The sequence below is a fragment of the Ctenopharyngodon idella genome, chromosome 7, assembly GCF_019924925.1.
Source record: "Ctenopharyngodon idella isolate HZGC_01 chromosome 7, HZGC01, whole genome shotgun sequence".
NCBI lineage: Eukaryota > Metazoa > Chordata > Actinopteri > Cypriniformes > Xenocyprididae > Ctenopharyngodon > Ctenopharyngodon idella.
The window spans coordinates 41757121-41784576 of record NC_067226.1 but is presented as its reverse complement, the minus strand read 5'-3'; the positions used below and the strand labels follow the sequence as shown (position 1 = coordinate 41784576).

The following is a 27456-nucleotide window of genomic DNA, read 5'->3' as shown; positions in this document are numbered from 1 at the left end:
ACATGTTTCTCCCCAATAGCCACTAGTGTAAATTAAATAAAATGTTATACATTTGTATAATTCCATTCCCAAGTAGAAACGTATTTTAACGGTGTTAAATGAACAAAAAAAAATTGTTTAAAAATTAAAATGTACCTTGTAAAAGATTCGCTCGTGCTGGAGGTGCGCGATGACGTAACGTGCAGGGGCGTGCTGACGTTCACCGCTGACTTTAAGCGGCGCTACTATCGAAACTAAAGCAAAGCATATGCGGGCTTTGGTCAATAGCAAGTGTTTTTACTCCCTTTAATAGCGCGATACCTTTGTCTAGTTTCCCTTCATCATTGGCTTAAACATGTCTTTACTGGATGTCACCGTATTTCCAAAAGACTTTGCGTGGGGAGCTGCGACTGCTGCTTATCAAATAGAAGGTACATTTACACTTGTAGTGTTCATATTTACTGTGGTAAACGTCGCGGTGTTTATTGAATTTGACTCAAGTGCAGGTGCAGCATCTGCAGAATGCATGCAATAGCAACAATCTGCAGTGTTTTTTTAACGTGGTATCATTATACTGTCATGTTTTTTGGATAAATACCTTAATTATATGGTCTTTTTTCTTTAAAGTACATTATAGTACCATGGTAGGCTGATATCACTGTACCATAGCACTACTACAGTACTTTTTGTTAGAGGTAGATGTGGACTTCTAGAGATTGTTATTCTGTAACAGTCAAATTCTCAACTTTGTTATTTGATAGTTGTACATGACAAAAAATGAAATGAGATTATGTATAATGGGTTCTTAAACTGTCTTGCAGGAGGCTGGAATATGGATGGTAGAGGCCCCAGCATATGGGACACATTCTGCCACGCCAAAGGACGGGTGTTTGAAGACCATACTGGAGATGTAGCCTGTAACAGCTATCAGCTCTGGAAAGAGGACCTGAAATGTATCCAACAGCTTGGTCTCACTCATTACCGTCTGTCCATATCCTGGTCACGGCTCCTTCCCGATGGAACCACAAATCATGTGAATCCAAAAGGTGCTCAGGGCAAAATTAGCCATTGTGTGAGGTTCATAAGAGTAAAAAAAAAAATAAGTCAATCGCTTGTTCTTTCTCTGTGCTAAACAGATTTACAAACACTGTAAATGATACTTTGAAATAACTTTTTACTAAAAAAACACAAAAAGTAAAATGGGATATAGGCCTAAATAGCATACATTTTCACCAGTAGGATCAGGAAATTATGAAATATGAGTCAAAATGCTTCTAGCATTCTTAATCCATGAAAAAGTTTGAGTAAACAAAGCATCAACTTTTGTGTATTTCTTGGGTTTTGTTTCAGCTTCAAATAATTGTTTACTATTTTACCGTGTTTAAAATATTGCAATGTTTATTCTAAATTATTTATCTGTGCACTTTTTTAATTCAAGTGCCCTTGTAATGTTTAATCAAAATGGTTAATCAAAAACCTGTCGACAACATCTCTTTTCTAATGATGTGTCATTCACATGAGATCATAGCAATTATTGATAACGGTCAAATCAATTGCCAGTGGACAAAATCAAGTCCCGCCCTACATTTTTCCTAGCTTGTGAAGCCTTTGCTCTTATATATATGTCACATTAGTAAGGAAAAAATCTGTTTCATGTCGACTCTAAATGATTTAAACGTTTGACACAGATAATGTAAAAAAGTGTGCAAATTCAGCTTTGGCCTACGTGTTGTTACCTAAATCATTACACTCCCTGAAGTTGCTTACCTGCGTGTTTAACCCTTTTTTGTAACCCTCAGGTGTGGCATATTATAACAAAGTGATTGACGACTTGATTTCTTGTAATGTGACGCCCATGATCACATTGTACCACATGGACTTACCTCAAGCCTTACAGGATCTTGGCGGATGGAACTCAACAGATATTGCAGACATCTTTGAAAGTTATGCCAGGTTTTGCTTTAAGACCTTTGGGGACAGAGTAAAGCTCTGGATCACACTGAATGAGCCCTATGTTTGTGCCAAGTTGGGCCATGAGGATGGCAAATTTGCCCCTGGGATCAAAGATCCAGGAATATCAGTCTACTTGGCTGGGCATAACATGCTGCGTGCCCACACCAAAGCCTGGCATACTTATAATGATCATTTCAGGTCTTTACAAGGAGGGCAAGTGTCTCTTGCTCTGAACAGTGACTGGGCAGAGCCGTTGGACCCGGGCTGTCCTAAAGATGCTGCAGCCACTGAGCGCTACAAGGCTTTCACTCTAGGCTGGTTTGCCTGGCCTGTGTTTTGCACAGGAGATTACCCAGAGTCCATGAGGTTCAGGATTGAGACTAGGAGCTTGGATCTGGGATACAAGCAGGGCTTACGGCTACCACACTTCTCAAAGGAAGAGCCCACTCCTCTGGGCACAGCGGATTTCTTTGCACTGAACTATTACACGTCTCGGAAAGTAAAAGATCTAAGTAGTGCTAGTAAGAACAACGAGCTCAGTTTTGTAGGGGATCAGGGGGCAGAGCGGGTTGTTGACCCATCATGGCCCATATGTGGGGTTCAATGGTTGGCTGTTGTTCCTGACGGATTGCGGAAATTGCTAAAATATATAAAGGTACTTTTATTTATTTGTACAAGTGCACAATTTTCTCTATCTTCCTTTTATTTTTTATTTAATTAGGAGTATATTTATTATACAGTGATTTATATATTGGCATATTAACAAAATCATTTACATTTGCTTGTTTTTGTTTTTTTAGGACACCTATACCAGTCTGCCCATCTATATCACAGAAAATGGCTTTTCACAGATGGGCCCGGTTCAGATAGAAGATGCCAACCGCTCTCAGTTCTATCAGGACACTCTGCAGGAAGTTGGCAAAGGTACTGTCATATTATCACTGCGCAATGTATAATAAAATAACTGTAGAGTACAAAGTTCATTTTATACAGTTAATTTTATACAGATTAGTAATGCCCTTGTGAAAAAAGAAATGTGCTTCAATGCAAAAAAATAAAAGTTTTTCTTAAAAAAAGTACTTGCAGATGATATAATTTAATGAAATAAAAGGCCACTTAAGTGTACTTAAAGGGTAGGTAACACACACAGTTTCTACCAATCTCATTTTAATCTTGAGTACCTATAGAGTAGTATTGCATCCTTCATATCTCCGAAAAGTCTTTAGTTTTATCATATTTATAAAAGATAGATACGGCTGTACCGAGTCTTTCCGAAAAAAGCCGAGCTCCTGGAGGCGTGCCTGCCATGGGCAGAGCTAAAGAGTCACGAGCACACGCAGCTTTTGTGTAGAGATCGTTTGCAAGCTGCGACATAATTATAAATAAAAAGGGAACAAAACCGTTCATGTTGTTTACATTTTATGCACTTGTGCGCCGATTGCCAACAAAACACAGACATCTGATGCAGCTTTACCCACCACCCGTGATCTGCAAATCCAGCAACGAACTGGGACTTGTTTACAAAGCATTCATCACTGAAGTTCCAGGAACAAACAAACATACAGGCACAACTCCGTTGCTGCCCCGGAAAAACAAGCTTCATCCACTGTTCCCTTAACGCTGGGTTCTTTGGGAAGCTGAAAAAGGTAATCTTTCCCTCACAACCAAAAACACACTCCTTTGGTGACAGGAGCTGCGTCTCATTTCAGAGGCTGTGTCCTCCGGAGGTCGCATTTGAAGGCTGCATACGTCATCAAAGATGTCATATTTAAGAAAAGTAACCGTAATAAAATTGACTGATATTCGTTGTGAGGTGTAAAATACTGTGATTTCTTTCTTACTTTGCAGTCTAACGGTTATTTTTCTTAAATGAGACTTATTACATGATTACCCTTTATTACGTGATAAAGGGCCATACTCGAAAAAAACTCTCCGAAACCCGGTCCAAAACCGGAAGTAGTGTATTTGGCCATGTTTAGCATGAGAATGCAACTCTTTAACAGTGTAAATAAGTCAGAATGCATGAAATAGCATTACACCCCTCCTTTAAAAAGAGTACAATTTCATGACACACTTAAGTACACTTGTAATAATAATTGTAATAATGTCAAATAAAATGTTTTTTCTTTAAAAGTGCATCTTAAATAATTATTTTAATAATCTTTGTTGTTCACTTGTTTTGTACACTTTTTTTGATGTGAATACACTACCAGTCAAAAGTTTGGAAACATTACTATTTTTAATGTTTTTGAACGAAGTCTCTTATGCGCATTAAGGCTGCATTTATTTAATAATAAATACAGAAAAAACAATAATATTGTGAAATATTATTACAATTTAAAATGATGGTTTTCTATTTTAATATACTTTAAAATATAATTTATTTCTGTGATGCAAAGCTGAATTTTCAGCATCATTACTCCAGTCTTCAGTGTCACATGATCCTTCAGCAATCATTCTAATATGCTGATTTGATACTCAGTTATTATCAATGTTGAAAACAGTTGTGTTGCTTAATATTTTTTTGGAACCTGTGATACTTTTTTCAGGATTCACTGATGAATAAAAGGTTAAAAAGAACAGCATTTATTCAAAATATAAATCTTTTCTAACAATATAAATCTTTACTATCACTTTTTATCAATTTAACACATCTGTGCTGAATAAAATTATTAATTTCTTTAAAAAAAAAAGAAAAAAAATTACGGTAGTGTATATTGTTACAAAAGATTTCTATTTTAAATAAATGCTGATATTTTTTTACTTTTTATTCATCAAAGAATCCTGAAAAAGTATCGCAGGTTATAAAATAATATTAAGCAGCACAACTGTTTCCAACATTGATAATAAATCAGCATATTAGAATGATTTCTAAAGGATCATGTGACACTGAAGACTGGAGTAATGATGCTGACAATTCAGCTTTGCATCACAGAAATAAATTATATTTTAAAGTATAGTAAAATAGAAAACCATAATTTTAAATTGTAATAATATTTCCCAATATTACTGTTTTTTTTTTTTTTTTGTATTTATTATGAAATAAATGCAGCCTTAATGAGCATAAGAGACTTCGTTCAAAAACATTAAAAATAGTAATGTTTCCAAACTTTTGACTGGTAGTGTATATAACATACTAGATTATTATTTGAAGTGTACTGTTATTCAATATTACATTCATATTTTAAATGTACTAAATTGCAACTCCATCGTTGCAAATGTGTGATCATAAATATATTTAAATACATGACATATTAATTTCAATAGAAATTACATTAAAGTAAATTTTAGTTGACCATAAATGCTTGTCAGTACATGCAACAATGCTATATTTTAAAGACAATAGAAGTAATTATGAGATTACATAGAAAGATGTACTTAAGTGGGTCAAAAGGCACTCTTAAGCCCAAAGTATACTTCACTTTTTACGTATACGCGAGGGTCAGCGTACAGTGCACGTGATGCGAAATTCGTCATTTGAAGAGTACGTGTGTACTGTATGCGCACTGCTGGATTTTTGTAACCGCACGTTTTGCACATTAAATGGATAGTTCACCCAAAAATGAAAATTATCCTATGATTTACTCACCCTTAAGCCATCCTAGGTGTATATGACTTTCTTCTTTCAGACAAACACAATCTGAAATATATTTAAAAATATCGCGGGCGTAACAGTTAAAGACGTCCGTTTAGCACGTTTACATTGATAAACAATGGAAAAGTAGTGCAGTGGAATAGAAAAACGTGTTCTGTGTGAACGACCCCTTAAGTTGAACTAATTATATATATTTAAACTATAATGCATTTTCATTTAATTGCAATTTCAAAAACATTATATTCAGTTTAGTATTTTAATGTATATTATTGATGTAACAAGTACTCTTTTTAAAAGTATGCTTAAGTGTATTTCTTTTTCACAAGGGTGGCTGTAGTCCTGAAATTGTAAAATCCAGTTATTCCTTGTAGCTTTGAGACCCAGACTACTGGAATCATTTCAAATAATATATACTATATTATTATAATATGATAGGAGCTCTGTTTTGAGGATCAACTGCATGATGTGTTTGTCTTCCAGCTATCAGTCAAGATGGAGTGAATGTAAAGGGATATTTTGCCTGGTCACTGCTGGATAACTTTGAGTGGAATGATGGCTTCAGTGTGCGCTTCGGCTTGTTTCATGTGGATTTCTCTACACCTGAACTGAAGCGCACCATTTACCGCTCAGGTAGAGAGTATGCTGCTGTCATATCCAAACATCACTCTCAGACCAAACCGAAGAGCGTTTAACAACATTACTAAGAAACAAAATCAACATTATGTTAAACATGAAGAAATGACATCAGGAAATGTCTAATGAAAATGATTTGCTTTAGCTGAGAGTTCTTAAACATTTAGTATGACGCAAGAGAATCAAGGCTTCAGTTCTAGTGTTTTGTTGATATATGCTGCCTCTGTGTGGTCCAAAATGGTATTAAATTTGGAACAGCATTTTGTGCTGATATATTGGCTGGAATTGCTTTATGCCAGATCTACAGGCATTACACAGTCCTAATAGTGTAAAATGAGAATGTGTATGAGATATTAATGTAACAGTTTGTAGTGATTTTTATATGCAAACTGAAGTGTCGTTAACTGGATTGCACATGTAATTACTATTGGAAATGAGGTTATGCTGAACCTAACCGCAGCCCTAAACTCCCAAGGGAGTAAATGACTTTAAAAATTAGGGTTCTGTTCTAATTATTCACCCAGGAACAGCCATTATTGCATACTGTAAATTAATAAAATTCAAATTCGACATTCGAATTATTACCTTATAGAATGTTTGAGTGGTATTTTTTTTTTTTTTAATCAAACTGTATTGTTCAAATTACTTGAATCAGAGCACAAGTGTATTAAGCAACAATGGAAGTGATTTTTAATCCAGTCAGGCTGCCAAATACATTTTTTATACAGGTTTCTTGACTCTAAATTAGTGTATTTAATTGTAACATTCAATCACCTCCGCTGATGGACAATAATAAAGGTGTCAAATTAATGGAGGCACATTTTTATTGGAATATACTTGTTATATTTTGACAGACCTTATGAAATATTCAGCTACAAGGGAACTCATTAGATTAATATAAATTAACTGAATAATTTAGCTGCTAATTAACTATTTCCAGTATGAAGTAGATTATATTCAAAACCTGGAACTTGTGTCTCAGTCCTAACAGGGTTCCTGGAAATATCGTTAAATTTTTGTGCTTTTCAGCCTGGAAAAGTCACGGCAATTAGCAAAATCCTAAAATGATTTTTGGTTATGCTCAAATATATCGTTGGGTAAAAAAATGGCTTTTTGTGAGTGCATTCTCTATAAAGATATTTTAAAAAAATCCTTATTCATTAATCACGAACCTCTTGATAATTCATGGAAATTCACTGGTCAAGAGGTGTGGGAACCCTGTTAGACGAGCATCCTATAGTTTTCAGCGTCTGTGACAGTATGTGCTGATTGATATGGCTCCAGTGTTGGGGGAGAAGCCAGCAGGGAGTGAAAGATGGTCCAGGGGAATAAAGAAGTAGAAACAGAGATAGCCTGTGAGATAAAGGCAGCCTCAATGAATAAACCACAGAAGAAAAACAAAGTGTGTATGCGAGAGAATCTATTTCAAAGTGCATTACCTAATAAAGTCAGATGCAGCTCTCCTTTTATGATGATGCAAGTGTTCAATTTTATCATTTTCATATCTTTATACATCTGTAGGCCAGAAAGTAACAATACACCAATAACTAATGTTTTATGTTATTACAATACTTGAATGAAGAACCTCATGAGTGACTTAATGCTTCCAAGCATTCAAATTTTGAATATTTGTCAAATGAACATGACTGAGGCCTTCCGTGAATTTACCAATTTCTACAATATAGAATTATTATTTTATAATTATAATAAATAATATAGCCTTTGGTGGTTCATTTCATGACAAATGTGAAATAATAACAGTGAACATAAACGTAAATGTTTTTATATTGAATATTCTCAAGCCCACTTGCTTATTTCTGCCCCTATGTTTTGTGTTATCATTTTCAAGCTCCCAATTTTAAATCAAAATTACATACTATGGAATTAATATTTAACATCTTCGGTCAGTAGACAATCACAAAGATAAAAAGATATTTTCATGGAAATGTAAAGGATAGAGCATAGGAGATGGCAATAAAAGTAAACTCTCCCATACTGTCGTGACATTCAATTGACTGACTACAGCCTATTTGGACTGAAGTGAATGGGAACACTAATGGCACAATTACAAGGGATTTGCCATTTCTGCTGGCATGAGGACTGTACTTTTAGCAGCCAGTTCAGTGTGGCATGTACATTTTCAGTTTCATTTAGTCCTGAATAATAGGCACTCACTGTGAACTGTCATCATCTGAGTGGCTGAAAAAGGCCTCCCTTGGGCCCCAATAATGACAGGATTATATTCTCAATTGATACTGCAGAGTCTTTGTTTGTATAAGATCCTTTAAAAAAAAAAAAAAAAAAAAAAAAAAAAAAATCCTCTATAAGCTTTAAACCAAGAGGCTACAAAGATTATTGCACCAAGTACTTTGCTATTTTTACTGAAAAATGATTGGAATTCACACATTCAAGCATGGTCTTTGCAAACCATAACACTCTGGAAAGAGATTAATATTGACAGTAACACAACTAATGTCCTCATAATTTCTGTTCAGCCATACTCTCTTATTCACCCTCTTTTGAAATGAAAAAAAAAAATAAAAATCTTTTAACAGTGTTGGGGGTAATGTGTTACAAGTAACGTGAGTTACGTAATCAGATTACTTTTTTCAAGTAACTATGTAACGCATTACTTTTAAATTTACAACAAAATATCAGAGTTTACTCTCAAATAAGTAACACAAGTTACTTTGTTTTCCCATTTATACACTGAAACCTTGTCCTCATGTTGATAGAAATCAGGAGTGAAGCACAGAGGCGCTGTGTAAACATGATGGTTATTGTAGTTTATGTGAACATTTACTCATCTAGCACGGAACACACCAAGCCGACGGTTGGCTGTCGGGCAGTTTTTGTTCGTCAGCCGAATAAGTTTTTTCAGTGTGTTCCGCACCGTCGGCTGAAGTTGGTCCTCGTCTGCTTTTTTTCGGCCGATTCAACATGTTGAATCAGCGTCAGAGCTCGTCGGTCAGTCAGGCCATCTGATCATTCTGATTGGCTGTTCAGCTACTGCCACCTGCTGGTACAGAAAGGCATTTCATTTTACGCAGGCGTAGAACGGACGTGCTACTTGGCCGTCGGGTGTCGAGCGTCGGTTTGGTGTGTCAGGGCAACTTTGGACCCAGACGCTGCCGACGTGAGCCAACCCCGCAGTCTGCTTTCGTCGCCACTAGTTCGCCAGTGTCGGCTTGGTGTGTTCCAGGCTTCTCACTTGCTCAGAATATTACCTGCAATAATTAAACATGTTAAATAACATAAATACTTTATGTATTTGATCTCACTTTATTAACCAATATCTTTGCTGCTGACCTTCAATGATCCAATTCAACTATACTATAAGCAAAAATGACTTTAGATAAACATCATATTTGTTTCATTTTTTGTTTTTATTAGAGTGTAAAAAACTTTCATGTCCTGCATCCTATTCTTCTGCAATCTAAAATGGCAGCACAGCTGAAAGGTTTGTTTGAGTTGCGCTCTCTACTGTACAGGCGTGAATTTGCATTTCCTTCAGCTTAAGGTTTATTCATTTCACTTTTGGTGTGAAAGAACCTTTACATTTGCCAAAAATAAAACTTTTTTTTTTTTTTTTTTTTCGTTAATTGAAAAACAAGCAAGCTCAAAAATAACACAAAAGTAACTTTACTTTCCATAAAAGTAACTACGTAACACAGAAATGCAATATTGTAACGCATTACTTTTAAGAGTAACTTTCCCCAAAACTTGGGGAGGATCTGAAAGTGTAGCTTGTCAAGCAAACCACAAGCAAAACAAACCTACAAGCTACAAAAAGGGTAATTTTTAATAAATCAAACTTTCATATGCAATGTATGAGAGAGAACCATTTAGGTGAGCGTGTTCAATTCTCTTAGCTAAGAGTGTTTGGTCGCGCTACACTGCTACTCGTTTGATCAATTAGCTAGAATCAACACTATTATGTCACGCTATAATCTCACACTACTGACAAATATAGCTAAGTTAGCATCACTACTTTTAGTTAGTTACTTCTCAAACCTGATTCTTATCACTGCACAAAGTAAATTTCTTACGCAGTGTTTTTGTCTTGTTTTCCGGTACAAATATCTAAACAGAAGTAATTTACTTAAAGGATTAGTTCACTTTAAAATGAAAATTACCCCATGATTTACTCACCCTCAAGCCATCCTAGATGTATATGACTTCTTTCAGACGAATACGTATGGAATTATGTGATGCTCCCAAGCTTTATAATGCCAGTGCATGGAAACCACCTGTTTGAAGCTCAAGATCGAAAGTGCATTCATCCATCATAAACCTAATCCACACGGCTCCGGGGGGGTTAATAAAGGCCTTCTGAAGCGAAGCGATGCGTATGTGTAAGAAAAATACCCATATTTAACACGTTATAAAGTAAAATAACTAGCTTCCGCCAGACCATCTTCCGTATTCAACTTAACGAGAAAGTGTAAAACTCTCACAGTTCAAAGCGCTTATGCTACATCCTGCGCCTTCTGTATTCAACTTACGAAACAAGTGTAAAAGACGTGGTGAAAGGCAGTCTGGTGGAAGCTAGTTATTTTACTTTATAATGTGTTAAATATGGATATTTTTCTTACATATACGCATTGCTTCGCTTCAGAAGGCCTTTATTAACCCCCCAGAGCCTGTGGATTAGATTTATGATGGATAGATGCTATTTTTTTTAACTTCAAACAGGTGGTTTCCATGCACTGCCATTATAAAGCTTTGGAGCATCAGGGTGATTATTAATATAACTCTGATTGTATTCGTCTGAAAGAAGAAAGTCATATACACCTAGGATGGCTTGAGGGTGAGTAAATCATGGGGTAATTTTCATTTTAAAGTGAACTAATCCTTTAAGAAGATATTAAGTCTTGTTTTCTGATAAATTGATCAAAATTAAGTTCTTTAAATGAGAAAAGGTAATGGGGTAGGAAAAATAAACTTGTTTTCTTTCTGAATTGTGTTTATTGCACCTTGATTTAAGAATATTTAAATATATGTACTGGAAAACAAGCCAAAAATACTGAGTAAGAAATTCATTTTTGCAGTATACTCACACTTCACAGCCTTAATGAATATAAGAAGCTTTTTCATCCTGTCACAGATGATGTGAAATACTCTAACAGACTGAATACTCTGTTCCCCGTAACTCTTGAGTCTATTGGCATGCAGGTCCGTACAGGTAAGCGACAGTCATCCATACGGCTGACACATGGAGCTATCAGCTGAGACAGTGACTGATGGCTGTAAGTGGGGCACTGGGAGTGATGCCATGCCGGAAGAGGTTGTCCTGCAGCCCCCCATAGCAGACAAGAGATGGATACCACCCTGGTTTGGGAGCTGTGGTGGATGGACGAGTGGAGGGGTAAGACTGTGTGGCTAAACCTTGAGAATAGATAGCCTGAGAATTACAGCCTCTCATCTTTAGATGTGATGGAGTGGTGACGGGGCAGTGGAAAATGCCCAGCGGAGTGTGTGCCAGCTGCTGCTGTTTGGTAGTTTGGCAAGGACGAAGCATGCCGTCTGACATGTGATGGACTATCTGATCAGTGATTTTTTGTAAAATATCTCTATCTTCCAAATGAATCACTCGTCTCTTTATCCTTTAAAGTCACCATAAAATCAAAATGGACCATTCTTATATTTTATGGAATATTGCAGTATTTATTATAAATGATTTATCCATGCACATCTTTTTTTTTAATTCATGTGCCCTCATAATCTTTTGAGTTTTCAAATCTCTTGCAGATGATGTGTTTACTGGCGGGAGGGCGGGACAAGCTGTCACTCACATGAGCTTGACCAATAGCAAACCACAACCATCCAATCAATTCCCCATGGAAAAAATCAAGTCCCGCCCTACAGTGCCAGGATGCATATGTTCACATACAATTTGTCATATGAACGTGCATATGTTTTACGTCCCGTGGATGAGATTGAATATTTACTAAAAAAAAAAAAAAAAAAGGATTGCTATAATTGCTTTGTCATCAAGAAGCAAAAACGACAGTTATCCTCGCGGTAGCTACGGGGACATTATCACGGTGACTTTCTCCGGTTGTGATCGGGACTGGTCACTGCACAAGCACTGAAGTTTTATTCAAAATGCATGTAAACAAATATGTGAATCAGATTGCACCATTTAGGGTTCATATAAGCATAACTTTCAGAATGTAAAATTGGATTGGTTTTATTTAATTTCGACGAAAATTAGTGCATGTAAACATATTGAGGTCTAAGTAAAGTGAAGATCTGGGACCATTTTCCAGAAGGTATTTAAAGGAGAACGTGCCATTTCTGTTTCAATTATCCTCTTTTACTGCCTTGACACTTTGATCAATGTGGCAGGGTCATCTCTGTTCATGAATAGGAATCCTTGTTCTAAGATAATTTTGAAAAATGGCCATGTACCAACAACAGTCTAAAAGAACAATGATGAATTTTTGTTCATCTCCCTTTAAGTCCAATACTAAGCTCAGGATCATGTACAACAGGCATGTTATGCATGATCCTGGATGTAAAAGATGTCAATAGTGAAATGGGCCTAAACCATTTCACAAAATTTTGTGGGAGACACATATTGCAAATGGGTAGTAGCAATATTATTAGTTGCTTCTGGGTTTTTTTTTTTTTTTAGTTAGTTTGTTTTAGTTAACTTTCTACTATGATATCTGAAAATACTGAAAAAATCTAACAAAAAGGTGCCTTTTACATTTGGGAAAGGTTATTGTAAGGTTAATGTTCAAGTTTAAACATTCTATTAGAGCAGGAATTCTCAACTCTGTCCCTCAAAGTCCACTGACTTTAGTTGCATCCCTGATTACACTGACCTTTCTGTAACTTTCTAGTAATCCTGAAATCCTTGAATAGCTTGTTCAGGTGTGTTTTGAAGGGCCATGTATTAGAAACCCATGTATTGAAGAATGTATTGAAAATTAATCAATTTAATTCTACCTTCCAAAGACTATCGCAACTTCCGTTTCATGCTGACTTTAAACACGAGTCCTCTGAAAAATTCAAATGATGTCACTTCCTCTTCAAGATTCACTATTGTTTTGAGCAAAATAATTGGTATTAAGGAGACAAAATTCACGGAAACAGATAAATTCTTCTATTTTAACGAAAGTGTTTCTTTAAATAAATATGATTGGTCTATCATGAATGGAAAACCCAATATACATTTAATTATGGCAAAGTTTTGGTGCAAATAAATGCATAAGTATCTGGATATCCTACTGTACTCTGATGAGTCACCTCTGTAGGGAAGCAGGAGTGAGAAATACCCCCGAGACAATGTGCAATCAACATTCTGTCCTCGTCCTTCACATCCTCTTTTGCCTATTGCTGGCGGCTACCACTTTATAATCCAGGATTGCCAGCCAACTCAATGTATCGTCATGTCCTACCCACTGACCATATAAAGCAATATGCAGTTTTTCCTATATTTAGAGGTTCTTTGCATATATATATATATATATATATATATATAATGTGTGTGTGTGTGTGTGTATGCTTCCTTATTGGGAATATTATGCCTCCTTATGCCTAAAGCTCTTCCCTACACCTAACCCTGCACGTTAAACACTTTATTCCTACTATTAAATACCTGTTAGGCACTTTATTTCCACTTTTCAAATATTTTCTTAATATTTTTGTTTAAAATATATGCCCCTCTGTGCTGATATGCGATGGGAAAAGAGAGAAGAATGAGTTCGGAAAAAGCGAAACCACCCGCCTCAATCTCCACACCACTGATCCTGTTATCAGCTGGATTTCGTTTGCATCAATCAGACAATGGTGGGCGGAGTTAATGTAAATAGCCTCTGCCAACAAGGCGGGCTATTTGCACTTGGTGTAAATAGACAGTCTGTTTCTAAAATCTTATACCAATTTAATCTATTTTATAATTAGAATAAGAATACATATACTGGTATTAACATGAACTATTTACTAAATGTGTTTCTCTAAAGGTAAAGCATATGAGGTACTATTGAGTAGTGAGTACTATGCAATGTATTGTACTTACACTGCCTTCAGGAAATAACCTCACGAATCTGCTATAGCCAATCACAACAAATTCACATCAGGATGAGCATCTGTAAAAACATTGCATATACACTATCAGTCAATTTATTTTTTTTAAAAAAAGCCTGGAGTAATGGCTGCTTTACAATCACAGGAATAAATAGCATTTTAACAGATATTAAAACAGAAAGCAGCTCTTTTAAATTGTAATAATATTTCACAATATTACTGTTTTTACTGCATTTTTGAATAAAACAAAAGGTGACATAGTTACATTGTAAATAAGTACTGAGTAATATTAATTAACTACAAGTACTTACTGTAGAGTTACAGTTAGGGTTAGGGTTTGGTTTAGTTACTTGTAATTATGTTATTACTATGTCACCTTAATAAAGTGTTAGCAATATAAATGCAGCCTTGGTGAGCACAAGAGACTTCGTTCAAAAACATACAAAAATCATAAATATTCCAAACTTTTGACTGGTAATGTGTATCCTGTATCAAAGCGATTAGAAGGGATCATTCATGCAGTGGAGGACTTGATAATCAGTTTACTTTATTGAAAAAATGCAAGCTCACTACCAGAGCAGGATATTTTTGGACCTTCTGTGTTATCCTAATTATCTCCCTTCCATCCCAATCCCCACACCCAACCCCTCCACACCAGCCATTGCTTTTAATATAATGAAAGGCCCGCACTTTCAGGTATGCTGTGAAATGATTCATTCCAATTTTGACATATAAAAATGTGTGCGGAGGGAGACACCTACGAAGGGGACGCTTTAAGGACAGTGATTGCAAATCGAGGGCAACCCCATTTTATTTTATGGGCCTCTGGAAAGCATCTTGGATTTGCTGTGTCGCAAGCTGGAAAGAGCTAATAAGCACGTCGGAATCTGCAGCGTTAGTATTGTGAGTCTTGCAGAATACGTGCACTGTTTGGTATCATGTTCAAATTATTTGATCGATTTGACTTGGTTTAATGTGTAATGCATAAAACATTTTAATATACTCTTCACTGTGAATGATTTAATTTTTTAACTGTAAAAGACTGTAAAAATGTGACAGTATGTACATTAGGGTTTTGTGTTACACCTTATGTTGTTAAATAAATGTTCATTGCATTATTTAGTGCCGTGTGTGTTTCTATGATAGTGTTTTGTATTTGTGTGTATGACACGGAGCAATGGAAGAAGGTGGCCTGGTCTGATGAATCATGTTTTCTTTTACATCATGTAGATGGCCGGGTGCGTGTGCGTCACTTACCTGGGGAACACTTGGCACCAGGATGCACTATGGGAAGAAGGAAAGCCGGCGGAGGCAGTGTGATGCTTTGGGCAATGTTCTGCTGGAAAACCTTGGGTCCTGCCATCCATGTGGATGTTACTTTGACACGTAGCACCTACCTAATCATTGTTGCAGACCATGTACACCCTTTCATGGAAACGGTATTCCCTGGTGGCTGTGGCCTCTTTCAGCAGGATAATGCACCCTTCCACAAAGCAAAAGTGGTTCAGGAATGGTTTGAGGAGCACAACGAGTCTGAGGTGTTGACTTGGCCTCCAAATTCCCCAGATCTTAATCCAATCTAACATCTGTGGGATGTGCTGGAGGCCTCAACTTACAGGACTTAAAGGATCTGCTGCTAACACCTTGGTGCCAGATACCACAGCACACCTTCAGGGGTCTAGTGGAGTCCATGCCTCAACAGGTCAGGGCTGTTTTGGCAGGGAGGGACCAACACAATATTAGGAAGGTGGTCACAATGTTATGCCTGACTGGTGTATAAACACTACAGATCATTCATTAGACACATCAAAAAATGGAGAACACAGCATCCAGAGCATGTAGTTAAAGAAAAAGTATGTATACAGTAAACAAATTTTGCAAATACGTAAAAAGTATAATAATCACAACTTAGTAAGGTGAATATATTGTATACTGTATGTACTGCACCATTTTCTGAGAATGACTTATATGACCATAATGATGAAATAATGTTGTTGTTTTTTTTCCAGTTTGCATTTTATCAAATTGTGCTTGTAAGAAAACGAGTCCAGCATCTGGTTTAGACTTCATGAATATCTGTTATCACATCCCACCTGTGTTAAATTGGCAGTAATTTAGAAAAAAAGGACACAGCTTGGAGGGTACACAGGGTCGTTCCGCCCCGCAGACACGGCCTGTCGAAAAGTAAGCAGCGGACAGCATTGATTGTCTCCTTATTACCACCGTGCCATTTTGCATAAGCAGCACAACGTGCTGATGGAAACAAGTGTGGCTTCAGGTGTGAAGCAGACATCCAGAAAATGACTAACCCTCTCTCTCTCTTTCTCATAGCACATAAAGGCAGCTATCTAGTGAAAATGTCAGCCATGTCAAGGAGCTAGGAGCAGCCAGCGTGACCGAAGGTGGCCACCGAATGCACTCGACCCGCTGACCTTGTGTCCACAGATGTACTCACTAACATTTGCATCAGAACAGTTTCAGAAATTAAAAGATAGAAAGACAGAGATGGGCAAGAAATTCTCTCTTGAGCCTTTTACTTTATATATATATATATTTGTGGTAGACTCGTGGTACACGTCTTTTGCTGTGAAATCTTTAATGATTTTTACAAAGTAAATAACTTTTATACTATTTTATATTATTTTTATATTATATAACTTTTATATTGTTAGTAATATTTCAAGATGAACACTTACTGGACTGAAGCAACTTCTGTTTACTTGATTATCAATAAATCATTGTTTAGAAAAATCACGTTAGAGTGTGAGTATCAAATATGATACATCAGGCTTTTGAGGAACATTTATTTGTTCATCTCTCAATCATCCTTGTATTGCATTGCATTATACAAAAACTACAGAGTTTTGATCATAAAACTAAGCATTTAAACATCATCTTACTAAGACATATTCCCCCGGTTTCACAGACAAAGATTAAGCTAGTCCTAGACTAAAAGTTTGAGCAGGTCTAACTGAAAGTAACTTGTACTGACATACCTTAAAATATGTCAGTGCCATTGTTTTGACTCAAGATGCAGACCAGTAATGTTTTTTTTCTAGTGAAAGTTTATAAAAGCTACTTAAATGCCCTAATTGAACTAAGGCCTAATCCTGGCTTAGGCTAAGCCCTGTGGTGAAACCATTATTGGCAGATATAGAGTGACAACTGATATTTATATTCATTTAATGTAAGTAGTTTGCTATATAATTATAAAGATCTAATTGATTTACATTACAAGCTATCAGAATTTCATCTTAGCTTTTGACCGTATAAATATCAGCAACTGCACCAAATTGCTTTTTTTTGGGCAAAGATTTAACTCAAATTACAAAGATTTAACTGACCCTCATGTTGTTCCAAACCTGTATGACTTTCATTTTTCTGCAGAACAAGTGGTAACACTTTATTTTAAGGTGACATAGTTACATTGTACATACTCAAATAAGCTCTGAGTAATATTAATTAACTTGTACTTACTATACAGTTATGGTTATGGTTTGGTTTAGGGTTAGATACTTGTAAATATGCAGAATTTACTGTTATTACTATAGTAAATACATGTAGTAACGTGTAACTATGTCACATTAAAATAAAGTGTTAAGCCATGAGTATATTTAGTTCTTAGTCAAACACACAGCCTTGAAAAGTATACTTCACTTGACTCGGACATGTACACGGATGTTCGACGCATGCACAGTTTTGAGCAATCTCACGCCACGAGTTACAACCCATGTAAACATCTTTCTTTCATGCTAAAATAGTACAAATGAAGGTACTTTCTAACCTCTTTGCACAATCCCTCGTCTATATAGGCCTCCATTGTCGCTGTAGCTTGCATGCGTTCCGGTCTGTTCTGTTTATGCAGGTTTTCTTCTACTACTTTGTGAATCAACGCCCCCAGGGCACGGTTGCCACCTTGTGGATGAACTAATTACTGAAAAAAAAAAAAATTAAATGTGCATGTGCGACCTGACAAAAAGTCCTCTTCTGATGAGGAAATTCGCGTCACGTGCACTGTATACTGACCCTCTCGTACGCGTAAAAAGCAAAGTATACTTTGGGCTTTACCCAACAAGTTATTTTGAAGAACATTGGTAACCAGTTTTGGTTACCATTGACTTCTTTTTAGACATGCCGATATATGGTAACGATATATCACAACAATGAACATGCACGGTATTGTTATCGGGGGCACTTTAAAATACCACGAATATTTATTTATTATGAATTATTTCGATTTTTAGAATGCATTTTAAGAATACTTTTCCAACAACCGGTTAAAATGTACTACACTGTATGTGTGCTTCGTCAAAGAGGCAAGCACACTCTGATATAAACAAGCCCATCACGGATGAGAAGTGCATGGTGGAAACAAATGAAGGAGATGTGCTGAATTAAAATGCACATTCACTCTCTGACAGCAGATGGCGCTTATGGAACCGCAGAAATGCAGCGGTTACACTGGTAACCCCATAAACCAAGCAGCTGTGCTACTTTCTGTTTCTGTACAGTATTGAAATGTTTTAAACAGCCATTCAGATTTTTGTATTCACAGTGGTGTTCATCACAGCATCAAATACTTAAATAATTGAAGACTTAATAGGCTATTTATTTTCAAACTTGAACATTTTTACATTTTAATCTGGAGTACAACATGGCCTAGATATTGATTGAAAATGTTCTGATTCTTTATTATTGTTCGGTAACACTTTACAATAAGGTTACATTAGTTAACATTAGTTAATTCAATAGTTAACATAAACTGACACTCTAAAGCATTTTTAAATCTTAGTTAATGTTAGTTTCAACATTTAATAATACATTATTAAAATCAAAACCTAAGCTAACATGAACTAACAATGATCTTTTTTTTTAATTTTTTTTTTTATTGTATTTAAATGTTCAGATGATTTCATTACTGATGTCAATCACAGTGCTGATTGCCTACACAATGCTACAACAAATACTAACCCATAACCCTATACTCTGCACCCTAATCACAGAATTTTCATTTTTGTGTGAACTATCCCTTTAAGTGATCAGCGCTGCCTGCTTCTCATATAAGTCCCCTTTGCCAAAACAAGCAGGACTTCATTTCCATTTTTCTGCCTCATGTTTTTCACCTCCTCCCACAACCCCTTCCCTCCTTTGAAAACTGATTACAAATGGTCAATTTGAAAATGGAGTCCGAAGTCCCCAAGGCCACTCACTTGTCAAACTGAAAAAGGCACAAGGACGAACCGGAGGCCGAGCTGCCGCCCGCCCGGAAATGGTCGAGACGAGAGAACACATAACAAATTCCCCCATGCGACGCGGCACCGCCTGGCAAAAGAAGAGAGATGTGGGAGCGTAGGGGGACTTGGATCTTCAACATCTCGCCCACAGCATTTATATCACAAGTCTCCACAAAGCAGCGATGGATCATTCCAGTCACTTGGTGTTAGCGCTATGGAGAAAAGCCATGGGCTGTCAGCAAGTGCAGGCCTTTCATATTTTACCAGAGACAGCACCTCTCTCTCTCCATCTCACTCAAAGCTAATGCTCGCCTTTGAGAACAATATCTTCAAAATCTCTCTCTTTCTCTCTCTTTGCCTGCTGAGAGGCTATTTTTGAATATGTTGCTGCCCCAATCGGTAACCGCTTGAGGAATCAAAGTTTGTCTGTCCTGCAGTACTGGATGTGGCAAGGTTCATTTTTCTGTCAACAACAATTTAGAAAATCTTTGTTTTTGGCTGGGTTTATAACTGCTGATCTGGGTTGTTAAAAGCGATACTGGGTTTATCATTGCCAGAACTACAGTTATTTAAACCTGTTCTCTTAAAATTTACTTTACTATTTTGGTGGTTGGGGGTCCCAGAGACCCAGAGTATAAAACTAAGCTGTCAGAAATTATTAAACCCTTATGAAATATGAGGTAGCCTACACTTTAGCATACTTTTATATAAAAAAATATTAAAAATGAATGTACTGTAAAAGAATATACTTAAGTGTGAAATTAATTTAATGTTTTTCGACACTTTGTTGCATGTTAATTGCAATTAAGAGAAGATGTATTGTGGTTTAAATTTATACTAAATGCAGTTTTGACTCACTTAAAGGCACAATATGTAAGATTTTTGGATTAAAATATCCAAAAAAAACCCCCACTAGAACAATGTTATATATTTTGTTGACTTGTGTACTTACGTTATCCCAAATAACGTGCGGCGCCTATCAATGACATTATAACCGTGTTACCCTTGATTTCCGGTTTTATTTTGTAGAAACCATGGAAACACCAAAGGCACTTTAATATTTCTGCTCGCACAGCACTTGGTCCTGCTCTGCTTCACTAGAGTAATGTTAATAATCTCATACATGAACATGATTTCTGCCCGAGTCCTGACCCGATTCTTTTCCACCTGCTGTAGACACCCCCCATGATTCTGTGAAATCGAGGCGTCATCAAGCTACACCTTTGTTTTGAATAAGCGACCTCCAGCGGTGAAAATTTACATATTGAAGCTTTAAGTAGTACATATTTATATGCAATTTCATAATTGCTTATATTGTCTTGGAAATAAAGTATGGCTGAATGTACTGACAAGAATCTGTGGTAAACTAAAATTTGTAATTTCTATTGAAACTTGTATGTCATGTATTTAATTAAATATATTTGTAATAATGTACTTCTTGCGTAACAAAAAAATAATTAAACAATGATTTTTAATGTACAAAAGCGCACTTTTTAAACATAGTCATGTACACTTAAGTGGCCTTTTATTTCATTAAAGTGCCCCTATTATGCCTTTTTTTAAGGTTCCTAATATTGTTTTGGGAGTCTCCTACAACAGGTTTACATGCATGCAAGGTCAAAAAACACTTTTGTTTTCTCATAATATACATTTAATTTCACCTCAGTTCACCAAAGATTGGTAAATGATTCGTTACAAGCAGTTCAAAGAATCAGTCTCTCTAAACCCCTCCTTTCCGTGAGCATAAACTGCTCTGGTTGGTCAGATGACCCAATCCTTTGTGATTGGTCTACTGCGTGCACCGCGCCGATTGCCATAACTGAATGACAGCTATCAATTCGCAAGACATTGTATACAACGTATGGACAGAAAAGATAGCATCGATTTTACCATATCAATTCGAGCCCAAGTCCGACAATGAAATGTCTAAAGTAGTCGATAAACCAGAAACTGATTCGCAATCACGACTGGAGTAGCACATCTCTTATGTGATAGCAGCATCACTGTTATACTTCATGTAGTTGCTGTATCAGAATGCCAAGCGAAGCTGAAAACCTCTAAACATAAGATAAACATTTAGGCCAGATGTGTACACAAACTTTTTCGTCATAACTATTATCAAAGAAACATGGCTATATCATTGTTTGACATTACAAGGGGTGTTTACTGTTTACAGAGAGAATACTTCAACTAGTTAGCGCGGACTAGCATCTTAACATCCTATTACAATACAGACAGAGGTCCACTCTATTGTAATAATAAAGACGCAGAGGAAAAAAACCTCTTGTTTTACGGTTATGTGCGTACAGGGCCCATAACTATGTTGTAAACTCCCACGTTAGCTGAACACGAACGTGAATTTCTGATAATGCATTACACTTTGTAAACAAAAGTCGTGCGCCATCCTTCATCATTACTCCAAGTAATAAGACAGACAAACTGCATTAATCGACACATTTTTAGACTACATTGGACTGAATAGCAGAACTACAGAAACGTGAGTTACCGGTTAGCAGGAGACAGAATAGGGTGTACGTTACACAACATAACATACAAAACTATGAATTTTGAACGATCGCTAGAAAATATAAACATCAATTATTAATCATTCTTACAGGTTGAGATTCAGAGGAGCAAGCTGGTCCAAATAAACTGGGAATTGATCCATATTTTAAGACCAAGCATTTGGTGAATCCTGCGTTAAACTCCCTGAGGTTTGAGAAGCAGTCGTCAATAAAATGACGGGAACACAACAAAAGATTGTACTGCTGTGGTATTGTTGAAAAAAATAAATTTTCCCTGGCATCTGTGTGCGCAATAAGTAATATGTTTCGTTGTGACGTCACAACGAAGCGGCTTGGGATTCGTTTTACAAACGACTCGTTTAATTGACTCCGAGTCGACTCTTACTTTTGAGAGGTGCACTTTCAGATTTAAAACTTTGCTGGATGTTTTCATTCATTTAGAGCTATGTTACACACTACATGAAAGGTAATTTTCAAAAACCCATAATAGGGGCACTTTAATATTATATTATCTGCAAGTACAGATTTTTTTAAAAATATAATTTTAAGATTTGAAGTACACTACAAGTGCACATTCAATATAATTAAGCGCAATTCTTCAAAAGGATGTTGTTGCCAAAAACATTTATTTTACATTTAACCTCTTGATTTATTATTTCACATTTCATATCTGTTTTTTTTTTTTCTTTCTATTTTTCTCAGACTCTAAAACATGTATTTTTTCATAGAGGACATTTAAAGACTGTTCTCAAGAAATATTTATTTTCATAAAAAAATATTAGTAATATTAAGCCACGTTTCCACCGCAGGAAATTTCCCCAGGACCTAGGAACTTTGGGGTGGTACTCTGTGTTTTGACTGCAGAGACCAGGGTCTAAATGAAGTTCTGGGTAAAAATTTCCCCCTCAGAAAGTCCCTGCTCACGAGGTAGTCCTTTTTCAAAGTTCAGGAACTTTCGGGGGTGAGACTTGGGTGCTGAACATGCTGATTGGTTGAGTTCACGCAGCATTTTGATTGGTTGACTCCACGCAGCATTTTAATTCAACCACCATTTTTAAAAGTAAGTTGCGGTGCGTGCAGTAAGAGTTGTTTGGTATTCAAATCAACAATGGAGTTTAAAAATACAACTGTTGGACCGACGATGAGGTTCAGGCTTAATTAAGCTTATACGTCGCGTGCAGTCCTATGTCATCAGACTAAATTGCCTAATCTTCACAGTACCTTAGACAGCAACAGATTTGCAACAGAATTGGGGGAAAAAAAAGTTCCTGGGACAAATTTTTCCTGGTAATTTCGGTGGAAATGTGGCTTTAGCAACTTACTCCATTTAGTAACAGTAACTCCATTAAAACAGAACACATGGCTTAAACTTGTGAATGAGGTAACTCTAATGTCAGGTCTCAAAACTGCAAACAACTGAAGATAACACCCTTTATAATACGCACAATTCTCACAGAGGAAGAATTTAGTGCAGAAATAAAAGTCAGCAGCCTTGTAAGTCATTTTGAGAATATTTTTCATCTGTTCATTTCTATTATAATTAGAAAGTAAAGCTTCTGAGATTGATTGGGCCCTTGATGCTTGTGATTCACCAAATAGTGTCACTATTAAGATGAGTTGTATATTTTTAACAAAGCGTTCCTACTTTTTCAAAAGAAGCTTACCTAGCAAGTACATGAAGGGCTGACTCAGACAACGAAAAGAAAATTACAATTTTTGATGTAAATGAAATGGTGGCACAAAAACATCACAGAAAATTAGATAAATGTAAACCACAGTGAGTCAAAAGTAAAGAAATGTTTGATAAATCTACTGCTCCTTTATCTGTTAACTGAACTAATAATCAACATTGACCCCCCAGACATAATTTAAAAGATTTCGACCACACAAACTCAAGTCATTGCCTAAATATAAACTGTTAATTAAATTTCTGACAAGACTGTGGGAAATATACCACTATAGCATATAAGGACACTTAGCGCCACAACATAAACCCTACTCAGAAACTCGATCATGTAACGGTCCACCTAATCCCCTGATTCAGGCGAAAGCTAAATTTGTCAAGCCTCTTAAAAGTTGAGTGAAGAGGAAGACTGTCTTTGAGGGGCTCAAGGACAGCTTGTATTCTCGGTGAAACATATTTAAGGATGCAAACAGCTAACTCAAATAGACACGGCTACATCACTTCAGTGTGTCCCTTTAAAAAAATTGTAATTTTTAACAAAAATGTTAAATACAACAGTGATAAACCCTGTTTCACCCCAGAGATTATGGGCTTAACAAAATGGATAACTTTCAGAGTAAAAAAAATATATATGAAGGCCTATACAAAGGCTAAATATAATCTTTAACAAAAGGTTTGCACTCAGACAGCAGCACAAAGAGAACATTAAAACTCTCAAAATAAATCATCCCGTGTGGTAGAGGACACCATGCTATCAAATCAGCAGAACAAATTGTATCACAAAATTTATTCACCGTGGAAATGAAGGTCAACATACTATAGAAAGATCAGCTGGTATTAGATATTTACCAACAGAGAGCTTTTGTAACAGTCGCTAATACTGTCACTTTTGTACAGTTTAAAACATTTGAGACATTTCTGTCCCTCCATTGAAAGTCTATTCACCTAAGACTCTGATGCTTCAAAATGTTCATAAAGAGATTTTATAAAAAATCCATATGAATCTGGCTGTTTAACCTAAGTCTTCTGAAGAGACACGGTCATACGATGAACAGATTTAATTTAGGCTGTCTATATTAATTTATTACACTGAAAAGTTTCAAGGACATTTTAGTACAGTATATTAAAATGCATAATATCAGACAATTCATAAAAAACTTACTGTAGATACTGCAACATATTGTAAAATCAATGCCCTATTAGATGACAGTAAATACACTTTGCACTTTTATAGTGTTTAACATACAAATTATTATGCTAGTATAATGGTAATGCAAACATTTTTTTTCCTTTTGACTACTTCAAAACATTGGTTTTTAGTTTTAGGTTGAAATATTGAAAGCTTTTTCTAAAAGCATTTTCTTTCCTTCATCTGACCACAGTCATGCTGTTTGACAGCTGGACTTGACTGATGCTTTTTCGCAAACATGTACATGTAAGCCAGGAGACATCCGACAGATTGCTTCTAAGAACATCAGCACAAATAAACAGGGATCTACACTTAAATCCTTGGCTCTGTAGTTGTCTATCAAACAGCTGCGTTTCAAATTCACAGCAGGAATGAGATCTAGATCTTTATAACAGTGTAGCAGACTACTTATATATTGATATTTAAATACTTAGTTTTATTATTAAAGCTCTGTAGTTTTTATTGGTGGGGCAAAACATATAATGCAATGCAATGCAATGATGATTGAGACAAATAAATGTTTTTCAAAAGCCTGATGTATGAAAAATTATTATAGATAGTCAAGTTAACCAAAGTTGCTTCAGTCTATAAGTTTTCATCTTGAAATATTATTAACAATATAAAAGTCATTCTAACATTTACTTTATAAAAGTCAGCAAATATTTCACAGCAAAAAGACGTGCACCACGTATTTAGAATGATACTAAAGGCATTTTATTTGCTAAAAAACTATAAACTATCAATCAGACGACAGTAGGAATGTAGTAGCTTGTGAATACATTTTTTTTTAGCAGCGTTTTGATCATGTTGATAATTTAGAGGCCTTAGAAATTTGTCTAAGAAATATGATACAGTAGACTTTACAGGGTTAAATATTAGGTTAATTTGGACAAACATTCACACACCTCTTCTACAGTATAGTGATAGTCTCTTTTGATGTAAAAATCCATCTGTGTGCCTCTTGACTTTTAACATTGATTGACCAGTCACTTAACACAGGTCAGTAACCTCACACCTTAAACACTTAACCTTGTTACCACAAGTGACCTCAACAAACCTCAAGTCACTCAAGTACACTTTTAGAGAAAACAAACAAATGCATATTGGCCTATGCAGACACAAACACACACACACACACACGCACGCGCATATAGACTCTTCACAATACATTCTCACCCTCCTTCCATGTCCTCACTCCCCAAAGCCAGTAAGATTTATTGCCTTTTAAATGAGCTGTCATTGAATTAAACAACAATGCTGAGAAAATGCTAGTTGGCATCCTTCACCTGGCCTGCGTGTGGCTTAAAATAGCTGGTGATAATTGTAACGACCCAGTCGTCCTCTGCCCGCCCATTGCAAAGGCACAGAGGGTCTCACGTGCGCTCGCGTGTGTGCGTGTGTTCGCCGGTTGTTCCTGACACCTCCTTGGCAGGGATTCCGGCAGAAGAGGACGAGATGGATGCTGTTTACTAAGAACGCAGTCGTCTTTCAGCACACTTCTTATAAGAGCAGATGCTTAATGTTGTGTGTTTTTTAAACTGCATCCAAAATGCCAATGAGTGAGACAGATAAACAAAATCTGAGCTGAAGTCAACATGAAAGAACACCTGCAACCCATTTCATTTCTGTAATGTGATGTATTTCCATATGAAACAGAACAAAGGTAGACCAGGACTTAATTTTGTCCATCAGAAACTGATTGAATAGTGAAAACTGGACGTTCCATATACCTGTCAGGAGTATGTTAATTTCTTTGTGTTCTAATTTGGTTTTGTTCCTGTTTTCCTGTGCATAGTCATTGTTAGTTTCCTTTGCTCATTGTCAGTTCTTGGTTACACTTATGTGGTTTGTGTTGGATAGTTTTGCTCCAGAAATCTCCTGCGTGTTTATTTTAATTTTTTTAATAAAGACTGTTTATTTTGGATTTCCCTTCATCTTTGTGCGATCCATACAGCCACCGTTATAGGAGAACTGACCCAAGAAAGGATTTAAAAGGATAAGGTAATATGGATTTACCCACTGTCTGACTGCTCTGCTTAAAGCAGAAAGATCAAGCCCACGAAGACCACACAAGTGACTTTCTATAAGTGACGTGCCTCACCAACTTCCCTGTGATGGTCCTCAGGGGACTTTTGCACCGGAATTGGTGCTGGTGAATTGTGGATCATCATTCACCATCTGCGCTGCAGAAGAAGATGTCACCATTCCGGAGTCAGAGCCCAGCCAGCTGCCTCCCACACCCTGCAGCCTATGCCAGAGCCCACTGCAGACACAGATCCCGAGCCCATCTCGATGCCAGAGCCGATGCCTGAACCTATAATCGCCCCAGAGCCCACTTACTATTAAAGTATGACCAGGTGTGTGAGCTGGCAACATTGCCCGTCCCAGTCGGTGTGCTTGTGGAGTATGAGGGCATGGAGGGAAGCCCCGCCTATACCCCGTTGCTGAGGGTGAGCTGAGCCTGGTCTCTGTATTATTTGATGAGAAAGTAGAAGAGGTTTTTCCATGTTGTTTCCTGTCTCCACTGGTTCTGCCCAGCTCCAAGTCCCCTGCATTTTCACTGGTCCTGCCTAGCTCCAAGTCTCCTGTGTCTCCAATGGTCTCACCCGCCCTCCCTCTCCCACCTC

The 27456-nt window shown here is 36.6% G+C and overlaps 1 protein-coding gene across 1 annotated transcript; it reads left to right on the top strand.

Annotated features, from left to right (window-relative positions):
* Positions 1-197: 197 nt before the first annotated feature.
* gba3 (glucosidase, beta, acid 3) lies at positions 198-6970 on the top strand. Its single transcript, XM_051900697.1, has 5 exons — positions 198-410; positions 801-1025; positions 1779-2587; positions 2733-2856; positions 6008-6970. The coding sequence occupies exons 1-5, from the start codon at positions 335-337 to the stop codon at positions 6217-6219; spliced, it is 1446 nt and encodes a 481-aa protein (XP_051756657.1). The 5' UTR covers positions 198-334; the 3' UTR covers positions 6220-6970.
* Positions 6971-27456: the final 20486 nt, after the last annotated feature.